Source organism: Neovison vison, chromosome 7 (assembly GCF_020171115.1).
Source record: "Neovison vison isolate M4711 chromosome 7, ASM_NN_V1, whole genome shotgun sequence".
NCBI classification, from domain to species: Eukaryota; Metazoa; Chordata; class Mammalia; order Carnivora; family Mustelidae; genus Neogale; species Neogale vison.
Window position 1 is genome coordinate 52,888,353 of NC_058097.1, and position 24,370 is coordinate 52,912,722.

Consider the following 24,370-nt stretch of genomic DNA (forward strand, 5'->3'; position numbering starts at 1 on the left):
AGGTGCAAAAAGGATTTGGGGCAGGTCTATGAGATGCAGCGAAATGGGAAGTAAAGGGGACGATAGATCAGAGAACTTAGCAAAGATTTGAGAGGTAAAGGGCAAGTCTAAGGAAGGCAAAACAGAGAGGAGAAGACTTAGAGCAAAGAAGAGGCTGGCAGCAGGTCTCAAGCAGAGAACTGAAGGGGAAACAGGTCAAAGAAAGCGGGAGCGAATGAATGAGACAGCTCAACAGTGCCAATGAGGAGGTGGAGAGGAGAGGAAACCGCAAGGAGAACTACTGGGCAGAACTGGGGCCTGCAGGGCAGCACTGAGGCTGCGGACAGGCTGAGTTACAGAGGTCAGAGAAGTGAATGGCAGAAATGAGAGCTCCAGGGTCGGGGGAGTTGTAGGGAGAGGCTCTTCACGGAAGAAAAACCAGCAGGTTAGGGGGCACAGAGGATCTGAGATTGGGCAAAGGACAGATCGGGTATACAGAAAGGTCTGGAAGAGAAAAAAGTCTGAATGGTAAATGGGAGCAAGATCTGAGAAGGGGAGGAGGTGAGCATGGTGCAACCGAAGTGTGAGAGGGAGCAGGAGACTGAACTGAGAGGCATGGAAGGGTCGCAGAGCTTAGAGGCATCTCGGGGGTGCACCAGGTTCCGCGAGTGGGCAGTAGAGCCCAAAAGGGAGGCGGAATTAAGTTCAAGGAGAAGACCTAGGAGCAGCAGTGCCAAGATGAACAAGGTCTCCGATGGATCTCCAAGGAGGTGGAACCACGGGTCCTAAAGGGACAGTTCCTGGGGGTGCAAACAGAGGACGGATCACAGTAGACGGGTCAAAGACGGGTACAGATCCAGAGGGTGGTGAGAGTGGAATCGAAGAGGGGGCAGGCGGGTCACGATTCTCAAAGTGAAAGTCCAAAATTAAGGGATGCAAAAGGGTCACTGAGGAGGTGGGTCCCAAGAGCACTGCAGCGTCCAGGAGGAGCGAAGGGCATTACAGAGGGGCGGAAGACGGAAAGGGGAGGCGCAGATTTGGGAGCAGAGTGGCTTAAGTGAGGAGGGGGTGGCCGAGGCAGACACCGAGATCTCAAATGGGTCGGAAGGTGGGGGCAGACGCGGGGACAGCAAGGCTGGGGCGAGCAGGGACAGGTCCGAAGAGCGGGCGGGCCCCGCGGGCCGGGCCGCAGCGCGAAGCAGCGGGACCGGCGGCGCCCGGGGGGCTGGGGGGCCGCTCCCTCCCCTCCCCCTCCGGCTCCTCCATTGTTCGCGGGCTCCGGGCCCCGCCGTCCCCGCCTCCCCTTGGACCCCGCAGCGGGGCGGCGCCCGGCCTCGCCGCCGGGGCCCGCGAGCTCGCGCACTCACCAGCTGGGCGCCCTCAGCGCGGCTCCGGCCTCCAGGATCCCAGCAGCGGCGACGGCGGCCCCGGCGCCATGTTCTGCTGCTCCTCGTCCAGCGGCGGCTGAGGCGGCGGCGGCGGCTCCGGCGGCGGGGGGCCGGGCGGACCCTCCCTCGCGGGCTCCCTCCTCCGCCTCCTCCACCTCCTCCACCTCCTCCTCCCGCCGCGCCGCGGCTCTCCCTCGGGGCGGGGGGGCGGGGAGGGGAAGGGGGGAGGGGCGGGAACCAGGGGGAGGGCGGACCAGCCTCGCTCGCTCGCTCCCTCCCTCCTTCGCAATGGCGACGGCGGCACCTCCTTCCTGCGGCCGCCGCTCCCGTGCGCGCGCGCTCCTCGCTACTGCGCGTGCGTGGCGTGCAGACCGTTGCAGGAGGATAACGGCCCCTGGGCGCGCGCCTCGAGGGGATAACCGGCGCCAAGCAGGAGACGAAGCGAGGGTGTCTACACGCCCAAGGGGCTCGGTGCCACTACCACGGCCACTGGCTGGGAACGGGCGCGGAGGCCATCATGCGCGTACGCCTCAAAGAAATGCCGCTACCGCGGTGGCTGCGGCGCGAGACAGCACCAAGCAGCCTGCGACCGGGCAGAGGGAATGCTGTGAGCAAGTGCGCGTGCGCGGGACAGACTGCCTGGCGCGAGGCGGAGGGCGTGGCCCGCGGGAGTAGCGCGCACCCTTGCGCGCGCCAGGAGCAGCCGATCCCCTCCTTGCGGGAGCTCGTGGAGAAAGCGGGAGGGGAGAGGCATTGCCCGGTTTGGGGGGCGGGGGCGAAGGGCGCGATCCCGCTCGCGCGGGACCTGACCAGCCAATAGGACGCGAGGGAAGGTGGGTTAGCCGCGCGAGCCTCAGCCCCTGGGATAACGGAGGCGGCGAGTAGGAGCGACGTAACGTGGGGCGGTGGGGAGGGGCTGGGGAGAAGGAAGAACACCCAGCGAAGGAGTTGATTGGGGAACACAAGGAGGCGTGGCCCGCCTCAGCCCAATCCAAGCCTGGCAATTTGTCGTTCCGGAAGAAGGGGCAGGGCTAGGGAGCGCGTGCTCTTTCCCTCGGCAGTGAAGAAAATCTGCAAGCGCAACGCGCCACTTGATGCGCTTTGCTCTGGGTTCTGTGATCGCCCGGAGCCCGGGAGACGGACAAGGGTCTGCTTCTGCGTGCAGCCCTGACCTCCAAGTCAGCATGGTGCAAATGACTGCAAATCAAATGTCCGTTCCGGCTCGTACAGGGGAAACAGTGATGGAAAGAGGCACTGCCGTAACCCTTGAGTTGGAAACTGAGGAGGGGTTCCTCTGGGACCCCTCCGGAAGTATGCATAGTGGAAGATGAGCGTTCTGGGCACTGAGTCAATATTTACGGAATGCATGAAGAAGGGCTGTTTCCTATTACATTTTGCGTTTCTTTCCTTAGTCTTTTGATCCACGAAATGGAATAATAATTGTACCTCCCTCGCAGGGTTGCTGAGAGAATTAAATAAGATATATTTGTAAAGTGCTAAGCTTTATTTTATTTTTATTTTATTATTATTATTTTTTAAATCTCTACAGCCAATATCAGGCTAGAACTCACAACCCGAGATCAACAGTGACATGCTCCACGGACTGAGCCATCCAGGTGCCCCTCCTGCCCTCAAGTTTGAAAAATCCATTAAATAAAGGTTTTTTGGTTACTGATCAGAGTCCTCTCCCTTGACTTTTTTAACTCAGCATTTTTTTATGCATATAATCTGATTTTTAGATGTCTGTGACTGTTTTTTGTTGTTTTTTAAGTTTTAAGTTTACTGTGAGCCAAACCAAGTGCATGGCCCAGGTTTTCTTTAGGCTGTCACCGCAAACCTTGGTTTATAAATGATTTTTGCATCAGTTAAGGGAATACCATATTCCCCACCTCAAATTAATATGTCTTTATAACTCCAAGGTCATTCAATTCTTGGAAAGATTATGAACTACCAACACCCACAATAAAGAACAAAGGCTTCACTCTGAACCTTCTCCCTGTCTTTTGGAGTCTGTCGACTCTACCTAGTCCTGTGAGTCTCAGCTTAACACCACTTCCTCAGAGTGACCTCCCAGATTTGGTCTGACTCCTTATTTGATGAAAACCATACTTTATGCTAGGCGACATTCTATAACACTTTAAACATTAATTTAACATTAATCCTCAGCATCTTATGAGTAGGTTACAGCTGTTATGGTTCTGCTAAACTAAAGCACAGGGAGGTTACACAGCTAGTTAGTGGCAGATTGGAAATTGAACCCAACAGTGGGGGTCTGATGACTACACACAAACTGCTTCTTCATAACACTCCACCAGGTCCCGAAGTTCTGTACTGGTATCACCATGTTATGCGAAAGCCCTTTGAAGGCAGGGACTCTGGCTATTTCTTCAGTCCAGCAAAAGGCCCACAATAAATACTCGTTAATGAATAAATGAATGAACCCAATGCTAAACAACAGGGATGGCTGAAAAGATACAATCCGTGTCTAATGACTAATTCTTACCCCTCTTTCAGATGCTAGCTCACAGGGCCCCTCATCCAGAAGGCCCTCTTAACCTAACAGTCTTGGTCAGGCGCTCCCTCTACCCTCCCAGAGCCCCTTTGGGTCCTCCAGCCAATCCCTGACCACTCTGAGCTGTCCCTGTCTAGTGATGGGTCTTTCTCTCCCACCGGACCGTGAACCCCGAAAGGGCAGGGTCAAGGCTGTCTCAGCCACTGTTGATGTGTCCAGTACAGGTCAAGGCACTAGGAAGGGGCTCATGCAGTGTTTTCCTTGACTGAACGAACAGTCGGAACTATCAAGGAGCGCCTTCCCAGCTCTGCAATTTTTTCCAGTGCGCTGGAGGGCTGGTGTTAGCTGAGCAAGCCAACCACAGGAAACAGGCTTCCCTGGGGGCAGCCGCCCCCGCACACCCGGCTAGCCTCCACTCCAGGATAAATAAACAACCTAGTAAACAATTAGCTGACAGAGAGAAGTGCAGACTGCTGGCCCCAGCCAATATCAAGATTTCCCAAGCATCACCCCGAAAGGCCCCGAGGACTGGACGTCACATCAGCCAGAGAGGCAGGGTGGTATGAGGGTCGGGGGTTCTGGACCCTGATCGGAGAGAGGCACAGCCAGAAAAATCCACAGAAGAGTTTTGCAAAGAGGGGGAATGTGCTGGAGCAAATTCTCTCTACATTCCTCAGAGCTTCAAAGAATCATAGGGTGGAGACCAGGTCTGCTCTCTTGCAGAAGTCAATGAGCTCATAGCGCCTCCTACAAACCGAACTGGGGAAAGAGCGTCTTGCTGATGCCGCGGGGATGTCAGGGAGCGGTGAACCTTCCGCCATTGGTCGGAAGGGTAGCCAATCGCGAGGAAGGAAGGGGAGGCGGGGATGCTTGGATTCACCGCGGGATCCCGTGGCCCGGCCAGTGGCTGATACGTAGTGGGCACGCACTAGGAAAGCTGATGGAAGGATGGATGATGAGATTTTCATAGAATTTGGAAATGGAACTATAACGCGGATACCAAGAAATACACAAATCACAAGTAGACAGCTCGATTAATAATTCAGAGAGACACACCCCCTTTAACCTGCACCCAAATAAAAAGAATGTGACCACCTCTCCGAAGCCCATCCCCCGGAACCCGTCCAGTCACTCCCCTCCCCCCCACGACAAAAACCTCTACCCTGATATCTATGGCTGTTGATGAGTTTTCCCCGTTTTTACACTGCATATAAATGAAATTTACAACAAGGGGCCTCTTTGAATCAACACTGTCAGATTCACCCACGTTGCTGGGTGTATCTATAGGTCGTTTGTTCTTAATGCTGTGTAGTATTCCATTGAAATACAGTGTATTTATCCATTCTATTGTCGGTGAGCATCTGGGTAATTTCCATTTGGGGGCTATTATGAATAGTGCTGCTATGACAATCTAGAATATGTCTTTGGGGGGCGCCTGCCTGGCTCAGTGGGTTAAGCCTCTGCCTTCAGCTCAGGTCATGATCTCAGGGTCCTGGGATCAAGCCCCGCATCAGCCTCTCTGCTCATCAGGGAGCCTGCTTCCCCCTCTCTCTGCCTGCCTCTCTGCCTACTTGTGATCTCTCTCTCTCTGTGTCTAATAAATAAATAAAATCTAAAAAATAAAAATAAAAAAAAAGAATACGTCTTTTGGTGGGGTTGGTGGGGTGCCTGGGTGGTGCAGATGGTTAAGTGTCTGGCTCTTGGTTTGGGCTCAGGTCATGATCTCAGGGTCATGATCTCATGAGATTGAACCCCCAGTCTATTCCTCACTCAGCGTGGAGTTTGCTTGAGATTCTCTCTTCCTCTCCTTTTGCCCCTCCTGCTAGTGTTCACTCACTCTCTCTCTAAAATAAATAAACAAATACTTAAATAAATATGCCTTTTGGTAAACATATGTATTCGTTTCTGCTAGCTATGTACCTGAGTGAAACTGCTGGTCACTGAGGGCGCATGTGTTCACCTTTCCCAAAGAAAATGTACCAAGTTCCATCCCAAAAGTTATGTGTAAGAATTTCAACTGCTTCCCCTTTTCCATCTTTTTTTTAAAGATTTTATTTATTTATTTATTTGACAGACAGAAACCACAAGTAGGCAGAGAGGCAAGCAGAGAGAGAGGAAGGGAAGAGGCTCCCTGCTGAGCAGAGGGGCTGATGCTGGGCTCGATCCCAGGACCCTGAGATCATGACCTGAGCTGAAGGCAGAGGCTTTAATCCACTGAGCCACCCAGGCGCCCCCCCCTTTCCCATCTTTTTAATTTAATGTTGGCCATTCTAATGATTGCATAGCTATATCCTTTGTCTTTTCCCAGTGATTCCTGGGGTTGAGCATCTTTCCATGGTTATACAAGCCATCTGAACAGCACTTTTTGTGAAGTGCTATTCAAGCCTTTTGCCCATTTTCCCCCTGCCATATATTATTTTCTTTACTTATTTTAAATTATGCAATACTATATGAATTTCTTGTCCTTGCAAGAAATTAAGATACTCTAGATAAAATTCAGTCTCCATGGAGTATCCGACCCCATCCCACTTACCTCTCCACAAATCTGTTTTCTACCAGACATCTCTATACATTCACATGAATGCAGCATAGCATAGTGGCTTGAGGCGTTGACATTGGAGCCAGAATGCCTGATCTCGAATCTCAACTTCACCATTTACAATAGCTGTGTGACCTTGGGCAAGTTACTCAACTTCTCTGTACCTCAATTTCCTCATCTTTAAAATGGGGTTGATAATATTAATACCTAACTCACAGGGTTGTTTTGAGGTTTCAATAAGTGAATCGCTTAGAAAAAGTGCCTGGAACATAGTAAACGCTATACTGGTGATAGCTACAACTGAATTGTGAAGGCTTTTTTATATATATATAAATCACGTAACATTTTCATGGTGGTAAATATAAATAACATAGAATGTACCACTTAACCATTTTTTTTAGATTTTATTTATTTATTTGATAGATATCACAAGTAGGCAGAGAGGCAGGCGGCAGGGTGAGGAGGCAGACTCCCCGCTGAACAGAGAGCCTGATGTGGGGCTCGATCCCAGGACCCTGGGATCATGACCTGAGCTGAAGGCAGAGGCTTTAACCCACTGAGCCACCCAGGCACCCCACCCCCACTTAACCATTTTTAAGTATTTTATTTTTTATTTAATTATATATTTTTAAATATATTTTACTTATTTATTTTAGAGAGAGGTAGAGACTGCGAGTGGAGGGGAGGGTAGGAGCAAAGGGAGAGGGAGAGAGAGAATCTGAAGCAGCTTCCTCACTGAGCTTGGAGCCCAACGTGGGGCCTGATCCAAAGACCCCAAGATCATGACCCGAGCTGAAGCCAAGATCTGGAGCCCAACATGGGGCCTGATCCAAAGACCCCAAGATCAAGACCCGAGCTGAAGCCAAGAGCAGTGTTATCTCATTGGGACTATAATTTGCATTTTCCTGAAGACTAGTGATGTTGAGCATATTTTCCTATGCTTAACCTACTGAGCGATCCAGGTCCCCCTCCACTTAACCATTTTTAGATGTACATTTCAGTGGGACTGAGTACATTCACAACATTGTTTTCAGACCTTATTAATTATACACAAGCTACAACTCAGTATCCATTAAACAGTAACTCCCCTTTCTGCCTCCAGCCCCTGGTAACCCGCATTCTTCTTCTTAGTTCTATGAATTTGCCTGTTCTAGGGGCCTCCCTTAAGTGAAATCATACAGGAAGGCCTGGGTGGCTCTGCCAGTTATGCGTCTGCCTTTAGCACAGGTCATGATCCCAGGGTCCTGGGATTGAGTTCCACATTGGGCTCTTTGCTCAGTGAGGAGCCTGCTTCTCCCTCTGCCTGCTGTTCCCCCTGCAGGAGCTCTCTCTCTCTCTCTGACAAATAAATACATAAAACCTTTAAAAAGCCCAAGTGAAAGCATACATTTATTCCTTCATGTCTGGTTTATTTCACCTTGCATCATGTTTTCAAGTTTCATTCATGTTGTAGCATGAATCCAAATTTGATTCTTCTTTAAGGTTGAATAATGTACCATTGTATATATTACATCTTGTTATCCATTCTTCTGTTATGGGACATTATGGGTTTTGGCTATTGTGAATGATGTTGCTAGGAACACTGGTATACACATATTTGAATCTCTGTTTTCAGTTACTTGTAATATATACTTAGACATAAAATTGCTGTATCATGTAGCAATTCTGCATTTAACTTTTTGTGGAACCACCAAACTGTTTTCCACAGTGGCAGTACCATTTTCCATTCCCACCAGAAATGTACAAGGGTTCCAGTTTTCCCACATCCTTGCCAACACTTGTTATTGCTTTTTGTGCTTGTTTTCTTTGATCATAGTCATCCTAAAAGTTGTGAAGTGGTATCTCATTGGGACTATCATTTGCATTTTCCTGAAGACTAGTGATGTTGAGCATATTTTCCTATGCTTATTCGCCATTTGTATATCTTCTTCGGAGAAATGTCCATTCAGGTCCTTTGCCCATTTTTGAATTGAGGTTTGTTGTTGTGGAGTGGTAGGAGTTCTTCATATATTCTAGATATCAATCCCTTATCAAATAGATGCTCTACAAATATTTTCTTCCATTCTGTGGGTTGTCTTTGCACTCTCTCTCTCTCTCTCTTTAAGATTCTATTTATTGGAGCCCTTGGATGGCTCAGTGGGTTAAGCCTCTGCCTTCAGCTCAGGTCATGTTCCCAGGGTCCTGGGATGGGTGGCTCAGTGGGCTAAAGTCTCTGCCTTCAGCTCAGGTCATGTTGGTCCTGGGATGGAGCCCCGTATGGGGCTCCCTGCTCAACAGGAAGCCTGCTTCCCCCACCTCTCTCTGGCTGCCCCTCTGCCTACTTGTGATCTTTCTCTCTGTCAAATAAATAAATTAAAATTTTTTAAAAAAGATTTTAATTTATTTATTAGAGAGATAGAGAGAGAGAGCATGAGAGAGGAGGTCAGAGGGAGAAGCAGACTCCCCATGGAGCCGGGAGCCCAATGCGGGACTCAATCCCGGGACTCCAGGATCATGACCTGAGTTCAAGGCAGCCACCCAACCACCTGAGCCACCCAGGAGCCCCATGTACTCTCCTGATAGTGTCTTTTGATGCACAAAAGTATTTTTTAAGATGTTATTTTTTAGTTTATTTGACAGAAAGAGATACAGTGAGAGAGGGAACACAAGCAGGGTGAGGGGCAGAAGAAGAAGCAGGCTCCCTGCAGGGAGCCTAATGCTGACCTTGATCCCAGGACCCTGGGATCATGACATGAGCCAAAGGCAGACCCTTAACTGACTGAGCCACCCAGGCACCCCTAAGCATCCAACTCTTGATCTCAGCTTAGGTCTTGATCTCAGGCTCATGAGTTCAAGCCCTGCACTGGGCTCCATGCTGTGCGTGGAGCCTACTGAGAAAGAAAGAAAGAAAGAAAGAAAGAAAGAAAGAAAGAAAGAAAGAAAGAAAGAAAGAGAGAAAGGAAGAAAGAGAGAAAGAGGAAGGAAGGAGGAAGAGAGAAGGAAGAAAAAAAGAGGAAGGAAGAAAGGAAGGAAGAAGGGAAGGAAGGAAGGGACCTATAAGGTATATTATGGGATGAACAGGGATATTTTAATATTGACCTATATTAGATAATAGTGTAGTATTAAGGTCAGATTCCCTGATGTGATAATTGTGTTGTTATGGAGGAGGTTAAGAAGGAGAAGTCCTTGTTTTTAAGAGGAACATATTGAAGTGCGAAGCCTTTTGTGATGAAAGGGCACAATGTCTGCAACTAATTTAAAATGGTTCCAACAGGAGCGCCTGGCTGGCTTGGTCAGTAGAGCACACAACTCTTATCCTCGGGTTTGTGAGTTCGAGCCCCACATTGGTTGTAGAGATATCTTAAAAATAAAATCCTTGGGGCGCCTGGGTGGCTCAGTGGGTTAAGCCGCTGCCTTCGGCTCAGCTCATGATCTCAGGGTCCTGGGATCGAGTTCCGCATCGGGCTCTCTGCTCATCAGGGAGCCTGCTTCCTCCTCTCTCTCTCTGCCTGCCTCTCTGCCTTCCTCTCTGCCTACTTGTGATCTCTCTCTGTCAAATAAATAAATAAAATATTTAAAAATAAATAAATAAATAAATAAAATCCTTTATTTAAAATGTTTCCAGGGGTGCCTGGGTGGCTCAGTGGGTTAAAACCTCTGCCTTCAGCTTGGGTCATGATCTCAGGGTTCTGGGATCGAGCCCTGAATTGGGCTCTCTGCTCCACAGGGATCCTGCTTCCTCCTCTCTCCCTGCCTGCCTCTCTGCCTACTTGTGATCTCTGTCAAATAAACAAAATAAAATCTCTTAAAAAATAAATAAAATAAAAATGTTTCCAGGTCATGTGAGTGGCTCAGTTGGTGGAAGTAGCTGCCTTTGGCTCACGTTATGATCTCAGGGTCCTGGGATCGAGTCCCACATGGGGCTCCCTGCTCAGTGAAGAGTCTGCTTCTCCCTCTTCTTCTGCTCCTCCTCCCACGTGTGCTCTCTCTCAAATAAATACATAAAATCTTTTTTAAAAAGAAGATTTTATGTATTTATTTGCCTGAGAGAGAGAGAGAGAGGGAGACTCTATCCCCTGCAACATTAGTCATTGTTTGGTTAATTTCCACTCATCTTCTGATCTCAGCTCAAATGCCACTCCCTCTGGAGAAGCTGCCCCTAACATTTCAGCTGGGTCAGATGCCTCTTCTATAAGCGGCTGTGGCACCCAGGCTTCTAGGATGAGCTGCAACAATCCTCATCTGATATTCATGTCCCTTCCTGTATAGGATAGGGCTGATCTGTGTACCAGCAAGATATGGCAGAAATGAGAGGATGTGACATCTGAGGCAAGGTCATAGAAGATATTGCTGCTTTGGCCTTGCCCTTTCTTAGATCATTAGAGGGAAAATAGCTGCCACGTGAGGACACTCAAATGTCCTCGTGGACAGGTCCACTTGGTGAAGAACTGAGCCCTCCTATCAAAAGCCAGCATTAGGGGTGCCTGGGTGGCTCAGTCAGTTAAGCATCTGCCTTTGGCTCTGGGCATGATCCCAGGGTCCTGGGATTGAGTCTTGCATAGGGCTTTCTGCTCAGCGGGAGGCCTGATTCTCCCTCTCCCACTCCCCCTGCTTGTATTCTCTTTCTGTCTCTCTGTCAAATAAATAAATACAATCTTAAAAAAATTATAATAATCCCAGGCTCCTGGGACTGAGTCATGCACCGGGCTCCCTGCTCAGTAGGCAGCCTGCTTCTCCCTCTCCCTCTGCAGCTTTCCTTGCTTGTGTGAGCTCACTCATTCTCTCTCTCTGTCAAATAAATAAATAAAATCTAAAAAAGAAAGAAAGAAAGAAAAGAGCCAGCATTAACCAGCCAGCACCAGAAGTGAGCCATCTAGAAGAAAGATCCTTCAGCCCTAATGAAGCCTTCAGGTCTTCAAATAACTGCATTCCCAGCTTATGTTTTTTTGTTTTTTTTTTAAGATTTTATTTATTTATTTTAGAGAGAGAGAGAGCACACCACCAGCATGAGCAAGAGGAGAGGCAGGGCAAGAAGCAGAGGGACAAGCAGACTGGGGCTGGATCCCGGGACCCTGAGATCATGACCTGAGTCGAAGCAGACACTTAGCGGACTGAGCCACCCAGGTTCTCCCAGAGCTGATGCCTTGAATGCAACTTCATGAGAGTCTCCAAGCCTGAACCACCCAGTTAAACTGCTCCCAAATTCCTGACCCACAGAAACGGTGTGAGATAAGAAATATTTATTGTTTGCTAAGTAATTTTAAAATTCATTTGCATAATGTCCTTTACATTTACTTCCTCTGCAGGACCATGAATGTTATGTTGTCATGAATGTTGTCAGGGTGGAGAGAGTGTGTCTGTTTTTTTATATCTATTCATTCATTCATTCATTCATTCATTCAGTAAATGTTTGCTGAACACCAGACTTGTGCCAGGCTCTAAGCTGAGCACTAGAAATCAGGGTTGGAACTAAGGTGAGGCAAGTGAGGTGTCCAGGGAACACATTTCAAGGAGATTCTCACTTTCAGGCTCATGCAAAAGTTGGGTAAGTCCCAAGGAGTGAGTGCCTTTTTATTTATTTATTACTTTTTTAAAAGATTTTATTTATTTATTTGACACAGAGATCACAAGTAGGCAGAGAGGCAGGCAGAGAGAGGAAGAAGCAGACTCCCTGATGAGCAGAGAGCCCGATGTGGGGCTCGATCACAGGACCCTGAGATCATGACCTGAGCCGAAGGCAGAGACTTTAACCCACTGAGCCACCGAGGCGTCCCATGAGTGCCTTTTTAAATTTTACACCCTGGGCACCTTGTTTACCTTATCTCAGTCCCAACCCTCTTAGAGCAGTGCAAAAAACAGAAATGATCCCTAACCCTTTTTTGCCCTTGCAATAATTCCATAGCTATGTGTTGGTTCTTCTGTTAATACTGTACTTTTAATTTAACTTTAATTTAATTTAATTAATACTATGATATGCTTTGTTTTTATTAGGGTTAAGTCTGTCCTTGGTATTAATAGTGATATTTTATTGAGTGCTTACCAAGTTACCATGTTCTAGATGATGTAGATATACTAACACACAGGGTCCCTGCCCTCAACCACCTAATGGGAGATGTAGACAACATACATCAAACACACCCCAAGTAAAATCATTAAAAATTGTTGTTACAAGCAGGGGGACTGGGAGAGGGAGAAGCAGGCTCTCTGTCCAGCAGGGAGCCCCAAGCAGGGCTTGATCCCAGGCCTCTGGGATCACGACCAGAGGCAAAGACAGACGCTTAACTGACTGAGCCACCCAGGTGCCCCAGTTCTCAAATATTTCTTTTCCTCTTCCAGCAATTCTTTAGTTAGTATCTAAAGGATGAAATTGAGAGTTAGGCAGAAGATTCTAGGAGTTTCTTGAGCTTCAGGGGGTCATGGGATCTCCCCAGTGACACTATGAGAAAATCAAACTAACCCATAGAATTTTGGGGGTGGGAGATGGGGACCTTTGTATGAAGGATCCTCTATACAGGTCTGTGGAAGTGGTGTTTAAGGTAAAGGAAGAAAAGGGGCCAACCACAGAATGAATGAGGGAAGGCTTTCTAGGGGAAAGCACAAAGAAAAGTCGCTGAGTTAGGAAAGCATTTGGCCTATTTGAGTAACTGAAAGGAGACAACTGTACCTTCTGGATAGATGTAAGAAGCCCCCCTACTATCTGATGTATGTTAACAATGATCTTTCATGATATTAACTATTATTTATTGGGCTCTTGCTCTATGTCAAACACAATGGATAAGTACTTTGGAAACTTAGCGAAGCTTTAAAACAAACCTACCGACATGACCCCTTGATCCCTCCTCTTTACAGATGAAGAAATTGAACTAAGATTGGAAGTTGTCCCAAAGTCTCCCAGCTAGGAATTGCAATGGAAGGATTTGTACGCAGTTCTGACTCTCAAAAACGTTCTCTTAACCCACTGTCCATCATCCACAGGGAAACGCACAACATATTTTAAACAAAGCACTAGGTGAGTACGTAAAGACTTACCTTTAGAGCTCCCACAGCACAATTTCTTACTTTAAACTACTATTTCCAGGGGCGCCTGGATGGCTCAGTGGGTTAAAGCCTCTGCCTTCCGCTCAGGTCATGATCCCAAGATCCTGGGATGAAGACCCTCAACGGGCTCTGGGCTCTGGGGCCCTGGGGCTCTGGGGCTCTGGGGCTCTCGCGCTCTCCGGCTCTCTGCTCAGCAGGGATCCTGTTTCCCCCGCCTGCCTCTCTGCCTACTTGTGATCTCTGTCTGTCAAATAGATAAAATCTTTTTAAAAAAATTAAAAAAAAAATAAAATAAACTACTATTTCCAGCATGCCCTTCTCGCCTTGGGAGGATGGGGCGGCATGTGAGGGGGGCCGGGGGAGCGGCATGGAGGGGCGGGGTTGGGGGTACGGGTGTACGCCTGTCTAGAGGAACTATATTTCCCAGAATGCAACTCTCCGTTGCTGGCTGTCACGCATGTCGTGAATTGTAGTCCTCGGGAAGAGACTTTCACCCCCAACTCCCGGCATGCATTCAGGGTCAGTACCGTGTGGTGGGAAATGGACAGTCGCGGGGCATGTTGGGAAACGGGACAGGCTCTTTTCCCAGGCTTGCAGCCCGGCGGAGCGAACGCATTCTTGAGACTACAGTTCCCAGTGACCTGTGCGCGAGAGGGCGGGCGAGTTCTTCTGCCGGAAGTCCGCTCTAGTCCTGGGTCCACTAACTGCTGCGAGAGCCGGAGCTGCCCAGGAGCCGCGGGACCGGGGCCGCTGGGGTCCGGACGGGGGTCGCCATGGTAACGGGGGGCGCGCCCACGTGGGGGCTGGGCGGAGGGTGGGTCCACGTGCAGGTACTCAAGGCTCGGTCGGGTACTGACAAACTTCCCCTGCTGTGGTGCGATGGTTTGGGCCGGGCGCGGGCTTTCAGGATTCGGGCCGACCAGAGGCCCGGGAAGGGGGAAGCTGGACAGTGATTCCGGGCGCAGGAGTGCACCGGGGGCCTCGAAGCCAGGGGACATTAGAGACGGGGTGCCGAGGGGAGAGGGCTGTGCGGGAGGGAGACATTGGAGATGACTGACAGGATGGGGGTTGAAGTGGGGAGGCAACTCGAGAAGCGGGATCTCGGAGGTGAGGGGGGGGAGGAGTTGGAAATGGGGAGGGGGCGTCCCAAGAGAAAGGCGCGTCTCAAGAGAGGAGGCTCCTCTGCCAGGCTCTCTGGGAGTCTGGCAGGATAGTTGGAGAAGAATGGGAGACACTGGGATTGGAGAGAAGGGGTCTTTAGAAGCCGGAAGCTGACATCGTAGGCAGAGGGGGTGTTGCCGGTGAGAAAGAGAATCTCAAGGGTCGAGACTGGGCACTGCAGACGGGAAGTAGGTTACCATAGGGAATGGGGCTTTAGAATCTGGGGAAGTGTGCCTCAAAGTGGGAGAAGGCTTGGAAGTAGGGAGTGGATATTTGAAACAGATGGGAAGCAGTGGAATAGGTCTTTCCAAGAAGAGGTGCCTTGGGTAGGGAGCAAGCATGGAAGTGGGAGAGATGGGGATGGAGTTTTTGGAGCAGGGACTGGGCTTTGGATCTGCCCCCACGCCCACCCCCGGCCCAGGGTGGGTCTTTGGACCAAAAGCAAGGATTCTTGGAAGGGAGGTGGAAAAAGAGAAGAATGGTGGTGGGTTTCAGAACAAGGAGGGAGTCTCCCCCACAAACAGGGTCCTTGAAGGCAACATGTGACCTTTGGAACAGGGGAGATGGCCTTCGCATCAGAGGAGTGATATCCCAAGTAAAAGGCCTTCTAAGGCATGAGAGAGGGGATTGAAACCCAGAAATTGGAAGTCAAGGGGAACAACATGAGGGGAGGGGGCTTGGAGACAGGGAAGGTTAGGAGGCATCCAGAGGGAACATCAGAGGGGTGAGGCTGCAGGAGGGAAGGCACCTCTCCGGGTAGATTCCCAGAGATGGAGAGATTCTAACTGGGAGAAGAAACAGGAAGAGGTGTTACAAGGGAATTTGCTGGTAAGAAGCAGGGCTCTCCCTCAAACCTTTTGGGTCTCCTTCCATGTGCTCCTTATGTCTCTGACTCTGCCCCCAAGTTGTGGCATCCTGGTGGGGGTCCTCCCTCCCCACTCACCACACCCCTGCCAGGCCGGTGCCCTTTCCCTTCCTACCCAGGATCCCTGGCCTGGTGGGAAGTGGTTTTCCATGGCTCAGCAGAAGGGGTTCTTGGAAGGAGAGTGTAATATCCTGTTCCTGTCCTGCCTGATTGGTTGGGGGGGGGGATAGAATATGGGAGAATGAGGCTTAGGAAAGAGAGTGGACTCCAGGAATAAGTAGGGGCTCCCAGAGGGTAAGCCAGGGTAAGGGGGTCCTGAGAAAAGCCTTTGGACTTCCAGTTATGCTTTGTGGCTACGAGACTTCCTTTTTCTGAGCCTTGCTTTCTTTAAATGGGTAAACACATGCCCGTCTCAAACAGAACTAGGCCCAGAGACAGGCTTCCTAACTGGGTGAACTTGGGCCTTGGTTTTCTTCTACTAGTAGTAGTAGTAGTACTACTACTTCTTCTTCTTCAGGTTTTGTTCATTTATTGAAAGAGAGAGCAGGATTGGGGGGAGGGGGAAGCAGACCCCCCACTGAGCAGGGAGCCCCATTAGGGGCTCAATCCCAGGACCCCACCAGGATCATGACCTGAGCTAAAGGCAGACACTTAACCAGCTGATCCACCCAGGCACCCCCGGCCTTGTTTTTCTTAAAGTCAAATGATGGTGAATTATAATACCGCTAAGAAGGAATACTTCTGTGACATTTAGCATATGCTGGTCACTGTGATACACCCCTTACATTTTATTAACCCGTGGGACTGTCTTATGAGGGAGGTGCTCTCCTTATGTCCATTATACAGAAGGAGAAACTGAGGCCCAGAGAGGCTGAGTGACTTGCCCAAGGACATACAGCCAGGAGTGCTAGGATCCATTCAGGCTCATAGAGTCTCTGTGCTTAGCCACTTGGACAAATGTGTCTCTGTCACTATAGTGCATTGTATGGAACGATCAGGATGTAATGGGCGCTATGCTAAGCACTTCTGGCATTAACTTGTTCCCTGTTCGGGACGCCTGGGTGGCGCAGTTGGTTAAACGACTGCCTCTGGCTCAGGGCGTGATCCTGGAGTCCCGGGATCGAGTCCCACATGAGGCTCCCAGCTCCATGGGGAGTCTGTTTCGCTCTCTGACCTTCTCCTCGCTCATTCTCTCTCTCACTGTCTCTCTCTCTCAAATAAATAAAATAAAATCTTTAAAAAAAAAAAAACAAAAAAAACAAAAAAACTTGTTCCCTGTTCATAGTTGGAGGGTTGACCTGGCTTTTCAGAATCATAAAAACAAATTTCCTAGCCCTCACTGCTGATAGACACAGCTAACACGGAGCGTGTGATCTAAGCCAGGCACCGATCCGGATACCTTTCATCTCTTGTTTTTATCTCATCGCACCAAGCAGTTACATCACTCGAGAAGTGACAGGTGCTTTGGGAAACTGTTTAGCAGTGGCTGAAAAAGTTAGACGTACCGTTACTGTATGGCGCAGCAATTCTCCTAGGTATGTAGCCAGGAGAAGTGGAAACACATGTCCAGGCAGAAGCTTGTACATGAATATTTGTAGCAGCCTTATTCACAGTCACTAAAAAGGGGAAATGACCCAAACGTCCATCTCCTGATGGATGGACAAACAAAACTGGTCTATCCATCCAGTGGAACGTAATTCTGCCATAGAAAGAAAGGAAGCAGAGACATGAGCTGCAATGTGGGTGAACTTAGAAAACGTTGCCCAGGGGCGCCTGGGTGGCTCAGTGGGTTAAAGCCTCTGTCTTCGGCTCGGGTTGTGATCCCAGGGTCCTGGGATCAAGCCCCGTGTCGGGTTCTCTGGTCGGCGGGGAGCCTGCTTCCTCCTCTCTCTCTGCCTGCCTCTCTGCCTACTTGTGATCTCCCTCTGTCAAATAAATAAATAAAATATTTTTTAAAAAAAAGTTAAGTGAAATAAGTCAAGCAGAGAGAGTCAATTATCATATGGTTTCACTTATTTGTGGAGCATAACAAATATCATGGAGGACAAGGGGTGTTAGAGAGGAGAAGGGAGTTGGGGTAAATTTGAAGGGGAGGTGAATCATGAGAGACCATGGACTCTGAAAAACAATCTGAGGGGTTTGAAGTGGCGGGGGGGGGGGGTGGGAGGTTGGGGTAGCAGGTGGTGGGTATTATAGAGGGCACGGATTGCATGGAGCACTGGGTGTGGTGAAAAAATAATGAATACTGTTTTTTCTGAAAATAAATAAATTAATTTTAAAAAAAGTTAAAAAAGAAAGAAAGAAAACGTTGCCCAGTGAAAGAAGCCAAATACAAAAGGCCACGTATTACATGATTCTGTTTATATGAAATGTCCAGAACAGGTATAGCCATAGAGACAGAAACATTATTGGTTGCCAGGAGCTGGGGTTGGGGTGGGCGGGGGAGTGGCTATTAATGGATGGGGTTTCTTTTTTTTTTTTTTTTTTAATATTTTTTATTTATTTATTTGACAGAGAGAGATCCCAAATAGGCAGAGAGGCAGGCAGAGAGAGAGAGGAGGAAGCAGGCTCCCTGCTGAGCAGGGAGCCCGATGCGGGACTCGATCCCAGGACCCTGAGATCATGACCTGAGCCAAAGGCAGCGGCTTAACCCACTGAGCCACCCAGGCGCCCATGGATGGGGTTTCTTTGTGGGGTGATGAAAATATTCTAGAATTAGTAGTGATTTTTGCACAAGTGTATGAGTATATGAAAATCCACTGAACTGTATACATCTCTAAAAGGTGAATTTTTAAGAATTGGTAAGTAAAAAGAGGAAAAAGGGGGCTCTCCGGGGTTCAGACCGAAGAAGTCTGAAATTCAAACAGTTTTTTTTTTAAGTTTTTACTTATTTATTTAAGTCATCTCTACACCCAACACGGGGCTCGAACTCATACCCCGAGATCAAGACTCACAGGCTTCTCGGACTGAGCCAGCCAGGTGCCTATGAAACTCAAACATTTATTGAGTGCCTGCTGTGTGCCAGCTACTGAATTAAGTTTATAAACATTTTAACCTGCATGACATCCTGCCAGGGGAATGCCTGGGTGGCTGTCTTAAGCGTCTGCTTAGAGGTGGATCCTCTAAGGGAACTCATTTTGCTGGTGGGGAAACTGACCTGAAGGGGGTGGACCCTTTGTCCAGGGTCAAGCAGAGGATAGTGGAGCCCCAGCCTCAGGGCCCTGGAGCTGACAGGGGAGTTGACGTGTGGAAGCAGTCATTCCCCTGGGGTGTCGGGACCTGGGGCGGGAGTAGGTGGCCAGGCCAGCCGGACTGACCTCAGGCTTGGCGGAGAAGTCAAGAGCCGGAGGGTGGGGACCCTACTTACCCAGCGGGGCTGGGCAGGGCCGCTCGGTGGGCCAGCAGCTGTCCTGGCTGCTCTCACTTCCTCTTCCTCCTCCTCACCCCCAGATCCGCTTCATCCTCATCCAGAACCGGGCGGGCAAGACGCGCCTAGCCAAGTGGTACATGCAGTTCGATGATGACGAGAAACAGAAGCTGATCGAGGAGGTGCACGCCGTGGTCACTGTCCGAGATGCCAAACACACCAACTTTGTGGAGGTGAGGCCCTGCCCTCCCTCCCCACTTGCCTTTTTCCTCTGCCCGGCCTCTGACCGCTGCAACCCCTCAGACCCTCTTTCCTTCCTATGTCTGTTCCCTCAACATGCTTTTATTTATTTATTTATCTGTTGTTGTTGTTTTTTTTTAAGATTTTTTATTTATTTGTCAGAGAGAGGGAGAGCACAGGCAGGGGGAGGTGCAGGCAGAGGGAGCAGCGGCCTCCCTGCTGAGCAGGAGCCCCTATGTTGGACTCGGGGCTCTATCCCAGGACTCCAGGATCATGACCTGAGCTGAAGGCAGATGCTTAACTGCCTGAGCCACCCAGCTGCCCCCTCTGGTCCCTTTAAATCGAGAAGGCTCTGCCTTTAATTTACATGGCATCAGCTGGGCTGGTTGTCCCATAAATCCAACACACATTTGTTGGGTGTCTGCTGTATAGCAGGCACTGTTCTAGGCACGGGTCCCTGCCCTGGGAGAGCTGATGTTCTGGTCGGAGGGAGACTGAAAATAAAGACAGTGTCAGTAGGTGGTGAGAGGTGCCAGGGAGAAAAAGCAGCCGCTGCAGGAGATGGAGGGGCTGGGGTGCGTGCACTGGGGGGTTGGTATGCAGGTGTGAGTGATTTCTATAGTAAGTCTGTGAAAGGTAACAGTGGAGCCGAGGCCTGAAGGAGTTGGAAGAGCAGAAGGAGAGGATATCTGAGAAGGAGCACCCCAGACTTAGGGAACAGCAAGTGCAAAGGTCCTGAGGTGAGAACATACTGGGGCATTCCTGGAGTAGTAAGAAGGCCAGCATGGCTAAGGTGCTGTAAGCCAGAGATGGGGGCTGACACAGTCAAGGAGATACCAGGGACAGATGGCAGAGGCCTCGTGGCCTGCAGGGAGGACTGGAGCTCTTGTGAGTGAGGTGGCAGCCTTGGGAGTCTTTTGAGCAGAGGGAAGACATGGGCCAATTTACGGAAGAGCAAGCTGAGGATGAAGACCAGGAGTGAGGCATCTGTTCACACCCCGGCTGAGAAGCCAGGAGGGGGTAGTGAGGCCGAGCGCAGAGAGGGGGCGGGATGCCGTGATGTGGAAGATTCTGTACACAGGGAACAAGGAAGGCCGCGGGACTCACGAGTGGAGGGACAATCGGCAGAGGGGAGCAATGAGAGAAGAGCAGCCATGTCTAGAGGTGGGAGGTGAGGAGGTAGAGAAAAACCAGCAGACTGGGGAGGGGGGGCTCCCAACAGCCTAGAGAAAAGGATTTCCAGCAGGGATGGCACAGTGGGTTAAGCCTCTGCCTCTGTCTCAGGTCATGATCCTGGGGTCCTGGGTTTGAGCCCCGCATCGGGCTCTCTGCTCAGCAGGGAGCCTGCTTCCTCCGCTCTCTCTCTGCCTGCCTCTCTGCCTACTTGTGATCTCTGTCATCAAATAAATAAATAAAATCTTAAAAAGAAAGAAAGAAAGGAAAGAATGAAAAGGGTTTCCAGGAGGAGGATGGAATGAGGGGGTGTGGGGAGCAGGGTGGGGGGGTGAGCCGGCAGAGTGAGCAGGCCCACTGCCCTGGGGTGTCCTGGCACCGGCGCCATGTGGCCTCCTACACCGAGTGCCGAGGGACCAGGAGCGGGTCCGTGAGGCAAGCTAGTTAGATGAGAACGTCCAATGGGGGCCTGACACACAGATCTCAGGTTGCTCGCAATGCCAGGCCATCATCATTCATGATGACCCCGAGAGGGTAGAGCTGGGATGGAGTGGCGGGGTGGGGGGAGGGCATCTGACTCAGCCTGAGGGTCCAGGAGGGCTTCCCAGCAGAGGGAATGCTGCAGGGGACAAGAGAGAACTGTCAGGAGGAGGAGACATGAAATAATGTCTCTCTTACAAGACTGAGGTCAGGCGGCGCCTGGGTGGCTCAGTGGGTTAAAGCCTCTGCCTTCAGCTCAGGTCATGATCCCAGGGCTATCTGCTCGGCGGGGAGCCTGTTTCCCCCTCTCTCTGTCTGCCTCTCTGCCTACTTGTGATCTCTGTCAAATAAATAAATAAAATCTTTAAAAAAAAAAAAAAAAAGACTGAGGTCAGGGCAGGCTTCCTGGAAAAGGGCTTGTGAGAGCAAAACCGAAGGATGAGTGGCCAGCGAGAAAGGCCTAGGCCACCCAGACTTTCTGCCTCTCGTTTGTTCACTCGTACACATCCCTTAGTACCTGTTACCTCCTGTATTGCTGTGCTAACTGATAACGACAAACATAGTGACTCAGATCAACGTGGATTCGTCGTCATAAACGGTTCTTGAGGGCAAGTGTCTGAAATGGGTCAGCAGGGCTGGGTTCCCTCTGCCGGCTCTGGGGAGCGTCTGTTTCCTTGCCTTCACCTGCTTCTTGAAACCTCTCTCTCTGAGCTGCATTCTCCTGTCTTCCTCTTTCCCTAATGGGGACCCTTGTGATTACTCTGGGCCCATCTGGAAGATCCAGGGCCCACCCCCAATCTCAAGATCCTTAGCTGAGTCACACCTGCACAGTCCCCTTTTGTCGTGTAAGTTCTCCCGTCCACAGAGTCTGGGGATCAGGGTGTGGACCCCTTCCTGTGCAGGGTCCTGCTGGGGACACAGTGGTGACAGCCCCAGCTCACAGTCCAATGAAGAGACCGACCCATCCCCAGACAGTGACACCTGGGGACATGGACACAATGGCAGGCGGGGGGACGGAAGGGTAACCTGCCCCAGCCTGCAGGAAGAGACTTATCTGAGACTATGTAGCCAGAGAAGCCAGGAAGGTCTGGGACGGGTCCCTGAGAAGCACGCAAATTGACAACCAAGGTGTTGGGACAAGCAGGGAGGGTGATAGCGGGAGAGGGAGAATTTCAAGTTTAAAAAAAAAAATGGAGCGCTGCTCAGGGTCAGCTGTGACATTGTCAAGGTCGGTGGTGGCATCTCCAGATAATTTTCCTGTCCTCTCAGCCTGCCTTAAACCCTCTCCTCCAGAGCAGGGACCTTCAAACATTTGATTGTGTGTCTGTATCAGTTTAAAAAAAAAAAAAAAAAAGTAGGCGCTTCTTGTTAGCTCTGTCAGTGGAGTGCACAATTCTTGATCTCAGGGTCATGAGTTTGAGCCCCATGTTGTGTGGAGCCTACCTTAAACAAAAAAAAAGTAGAGTTTGCATCTTGATACATGCTTATTAGTCCGCGGGTTATGTGCGGGAATTACTACAGTAATGTCAGAAAACATCCTCAAAGTGCAGAAATTAACAGAATGAGCTGGGGGGAGAAAAAAAGAGGCCTAGACATCAGGGACTAATGTTGACTTTCGCCGTTGCCACCAGGTGGCGACAAAACGCGCGCTCCCCTAGACCCAGTGCGGGGGACTTGGCCCATTTGAGCCAAAGACACTGTGCCTAGCAAATCAGCGTGCCTGTTTGTATGTCTGTCTCTTAATCTTCTTCCCCACGTGCATAAGGTTAGAGTCTGCGTCCTTGGTCCATACGTATTTATTCCTGGGTTGTGTGTGTGTTCGTTAGTGTAGAAATAGTTCTGTTTTGTATTACAGCTCAGTTCAAAGTCGGGCTGGGCCTATCTTGGTTCCAGGCAGTGACAGCACTGCTCTGCACAGAGCCTGCCTCACAGGTGGCGTCTGTGCGATGATGGCATGTTAGTTCCAGGCTAAGGACTGCGACTTTCTCCAGAGGCGACAAGCAGGGAGCCATGGTGGGTGTCATGGAACAGCCCAGCTCCCTCTCAGCTCCGGCTTTTTCTCATAAGCTGTTCCCTCAGCCTGGAGCACTCCTATTCCTTCTCCAGGTCTCAGTCCGGATGCTCCCCAACCCCCCTCCAGGAAGCCCTCCTGGGTCAGCTGCCCACACTAGTGATAGCAGAGGATGACTGTCTCTCCACTGGACTGGGAGCCCCAGCAGGGGAGGGCCAGGCTTGTGTCAGTCACCACTGTGACCCCCACACAGGGCCAGCAGAGCAGGGCCTCAGGGACCACACGTGGGGTGAAGGACCCTGCCCAGCCTGCTGGGTCCTGGTCATGCCCCATTGCTGACAGCCTCTCTGCCCCACAGTTCCGGAACTTCAAGATCATTTACCGACGCTACGCCGGCCTCTACTTCTGCATCTGCGTGGACGTCAACGACAACAACTTGGCCTACCTGGAGGCCATCCACAACTTCGTGGAGGTGTGCGGGCGGGCTCCCCGGGGCCCAGGGGTGCCAGGAACACGCCTTGTCTCCCTGCAGAATGCACAGACCCTGCCCAGCCCCCTCACCCACCCCCCAAGGGCAGCTTCCCTGTGCGCACACGGTGCCTCTTTGTCTCTCCTCTATCCGGTCTGTCTTTTCTGCCCTCCTCGGCTGCTATCTGATCGTCCTTGTTCTTGTTTCTGCCTCTGACTGTCTTCGTCACACTGTCTCTTCCTTCTCCCTCCCCCTCCCTGAGTTCCTCTTGGTCCCTCTTCTGGTCTTCTGCCATCTCTTTCTGTGGTGACCTTGGCCCCCGTCCAGGGCGTCTCCCTCTGCCCAGCTCTCACCATCTCTGCCTTCTCCCCCAGGTCTTAAACGAGTACTTCCACAATGTCTGTGAGCTGGACCTGGTGTTCAATTTCTACAAGGTGGGCTCCCTGGGGAAGAGAAGGGGACCAGGAGGGCAGGGCTTCCGGGGTCCAGACCTGCATCCGTTGCAGGGGTGGGAGTTGCGGGTGGGGGGTACCCCTCTCTCATGCCGGGGTCTCCCCACACTCTCCCTTCGCTCAGGTTTACACAGTCGTGGACGAGATGTTCCTGGCTGGCGAGATCCGTGAGACCAGCCAGACGAAGGTGCTGAAACAGTTGCTGATGCTCCAGTCCCTGGAGTGAGGGCGGCCAGCCCCTCCGGCCCGGCCCCCGCTCCCTGCTCGCCCCCTTCTCCGGGCCGAGGCCGCCCAGCGCCTGCCCTCCCCAGGCCAGGAGGAAGGCCCTAGCTGGGCCTGGGCCACTGGGGAGGGGACTGCACCCCACTGCCTCTGGGCCCGGCTGCGGGCGGAGGCCACCTCGTGTGAACCGAGTAACCGTGCCGTTGTCATGTGACGCTGTGAGTGCGTGTGTGGAGCCCCCAATAAACCCGTGGTCCCGCCTGGCCTGTGTCTCTGAATGCTGGCCAGTCGGATCTAGGAGCTGCAGGCCCTCGAAACGCCCTGCCATCGGGGTGTCTGTCAGCCGGTGGACAAACACCCCTCGGCATGGGGAAGGCCGGCCACCCAAGGGTGCTCGAACCTGCTGCTGCCCCTAGAGAGCCCCTGAGCCTGAAATGGGGGACGGATTTAGACCCTAGGCATTGGCCACTAAAATAACAACACTCCTGCCAGCCC

General features: G+C 50.8%; 2 protein-coding genes across 2 annotated transcripts in view; one reads left to right on the forward strand and one right to left on the reverse strand.

The window, feature by feature from the left end:
- The window catches only part of ARHGAP35 (Rho GTPase activating protein 35), a 125,450-nt gene extending 124,003 nt beyond the window's left edge, over positions 1-1,447 (reverse strand). The window contains exon 1 of the mRNA XM_044257044.1: positions 1,347-1,447. The gene's annotated coding sequence lies outside the window, so the exon portion shown is untranslated. The remainder of the gene's footprint in view (positions 1-1,346) is intronic.
- Positions 1,448-14,089: 12,642 nt separating this feature from the next.
- AP2S1 (adaptor related protein complex 2 subunit sigma 1) lies at positions 14,090-24,139 on the forward strand. Its single transcript, XM_044257045.1, has 5 exons — positions 14,090-14,211; positions 18,912-19,061; positions 23,091-23,204; positions 23,576-23,635; positions 23,778-24,139. The coding sequence occupies exons 1-5, from the start codon at positions 14,209-14,211 to the stop codon at positions 23,877-23,879; spliced, it is 429 nt and encodes a 142-aa protein (XP_044112980.1). The 5' UTR covers positions 14,090-14,208; the 3' UTR covers positions 23,880-24,139.
- The last annotated feature ends 231 nt before the right edge of the window (positions 24,140-24,370 follow it).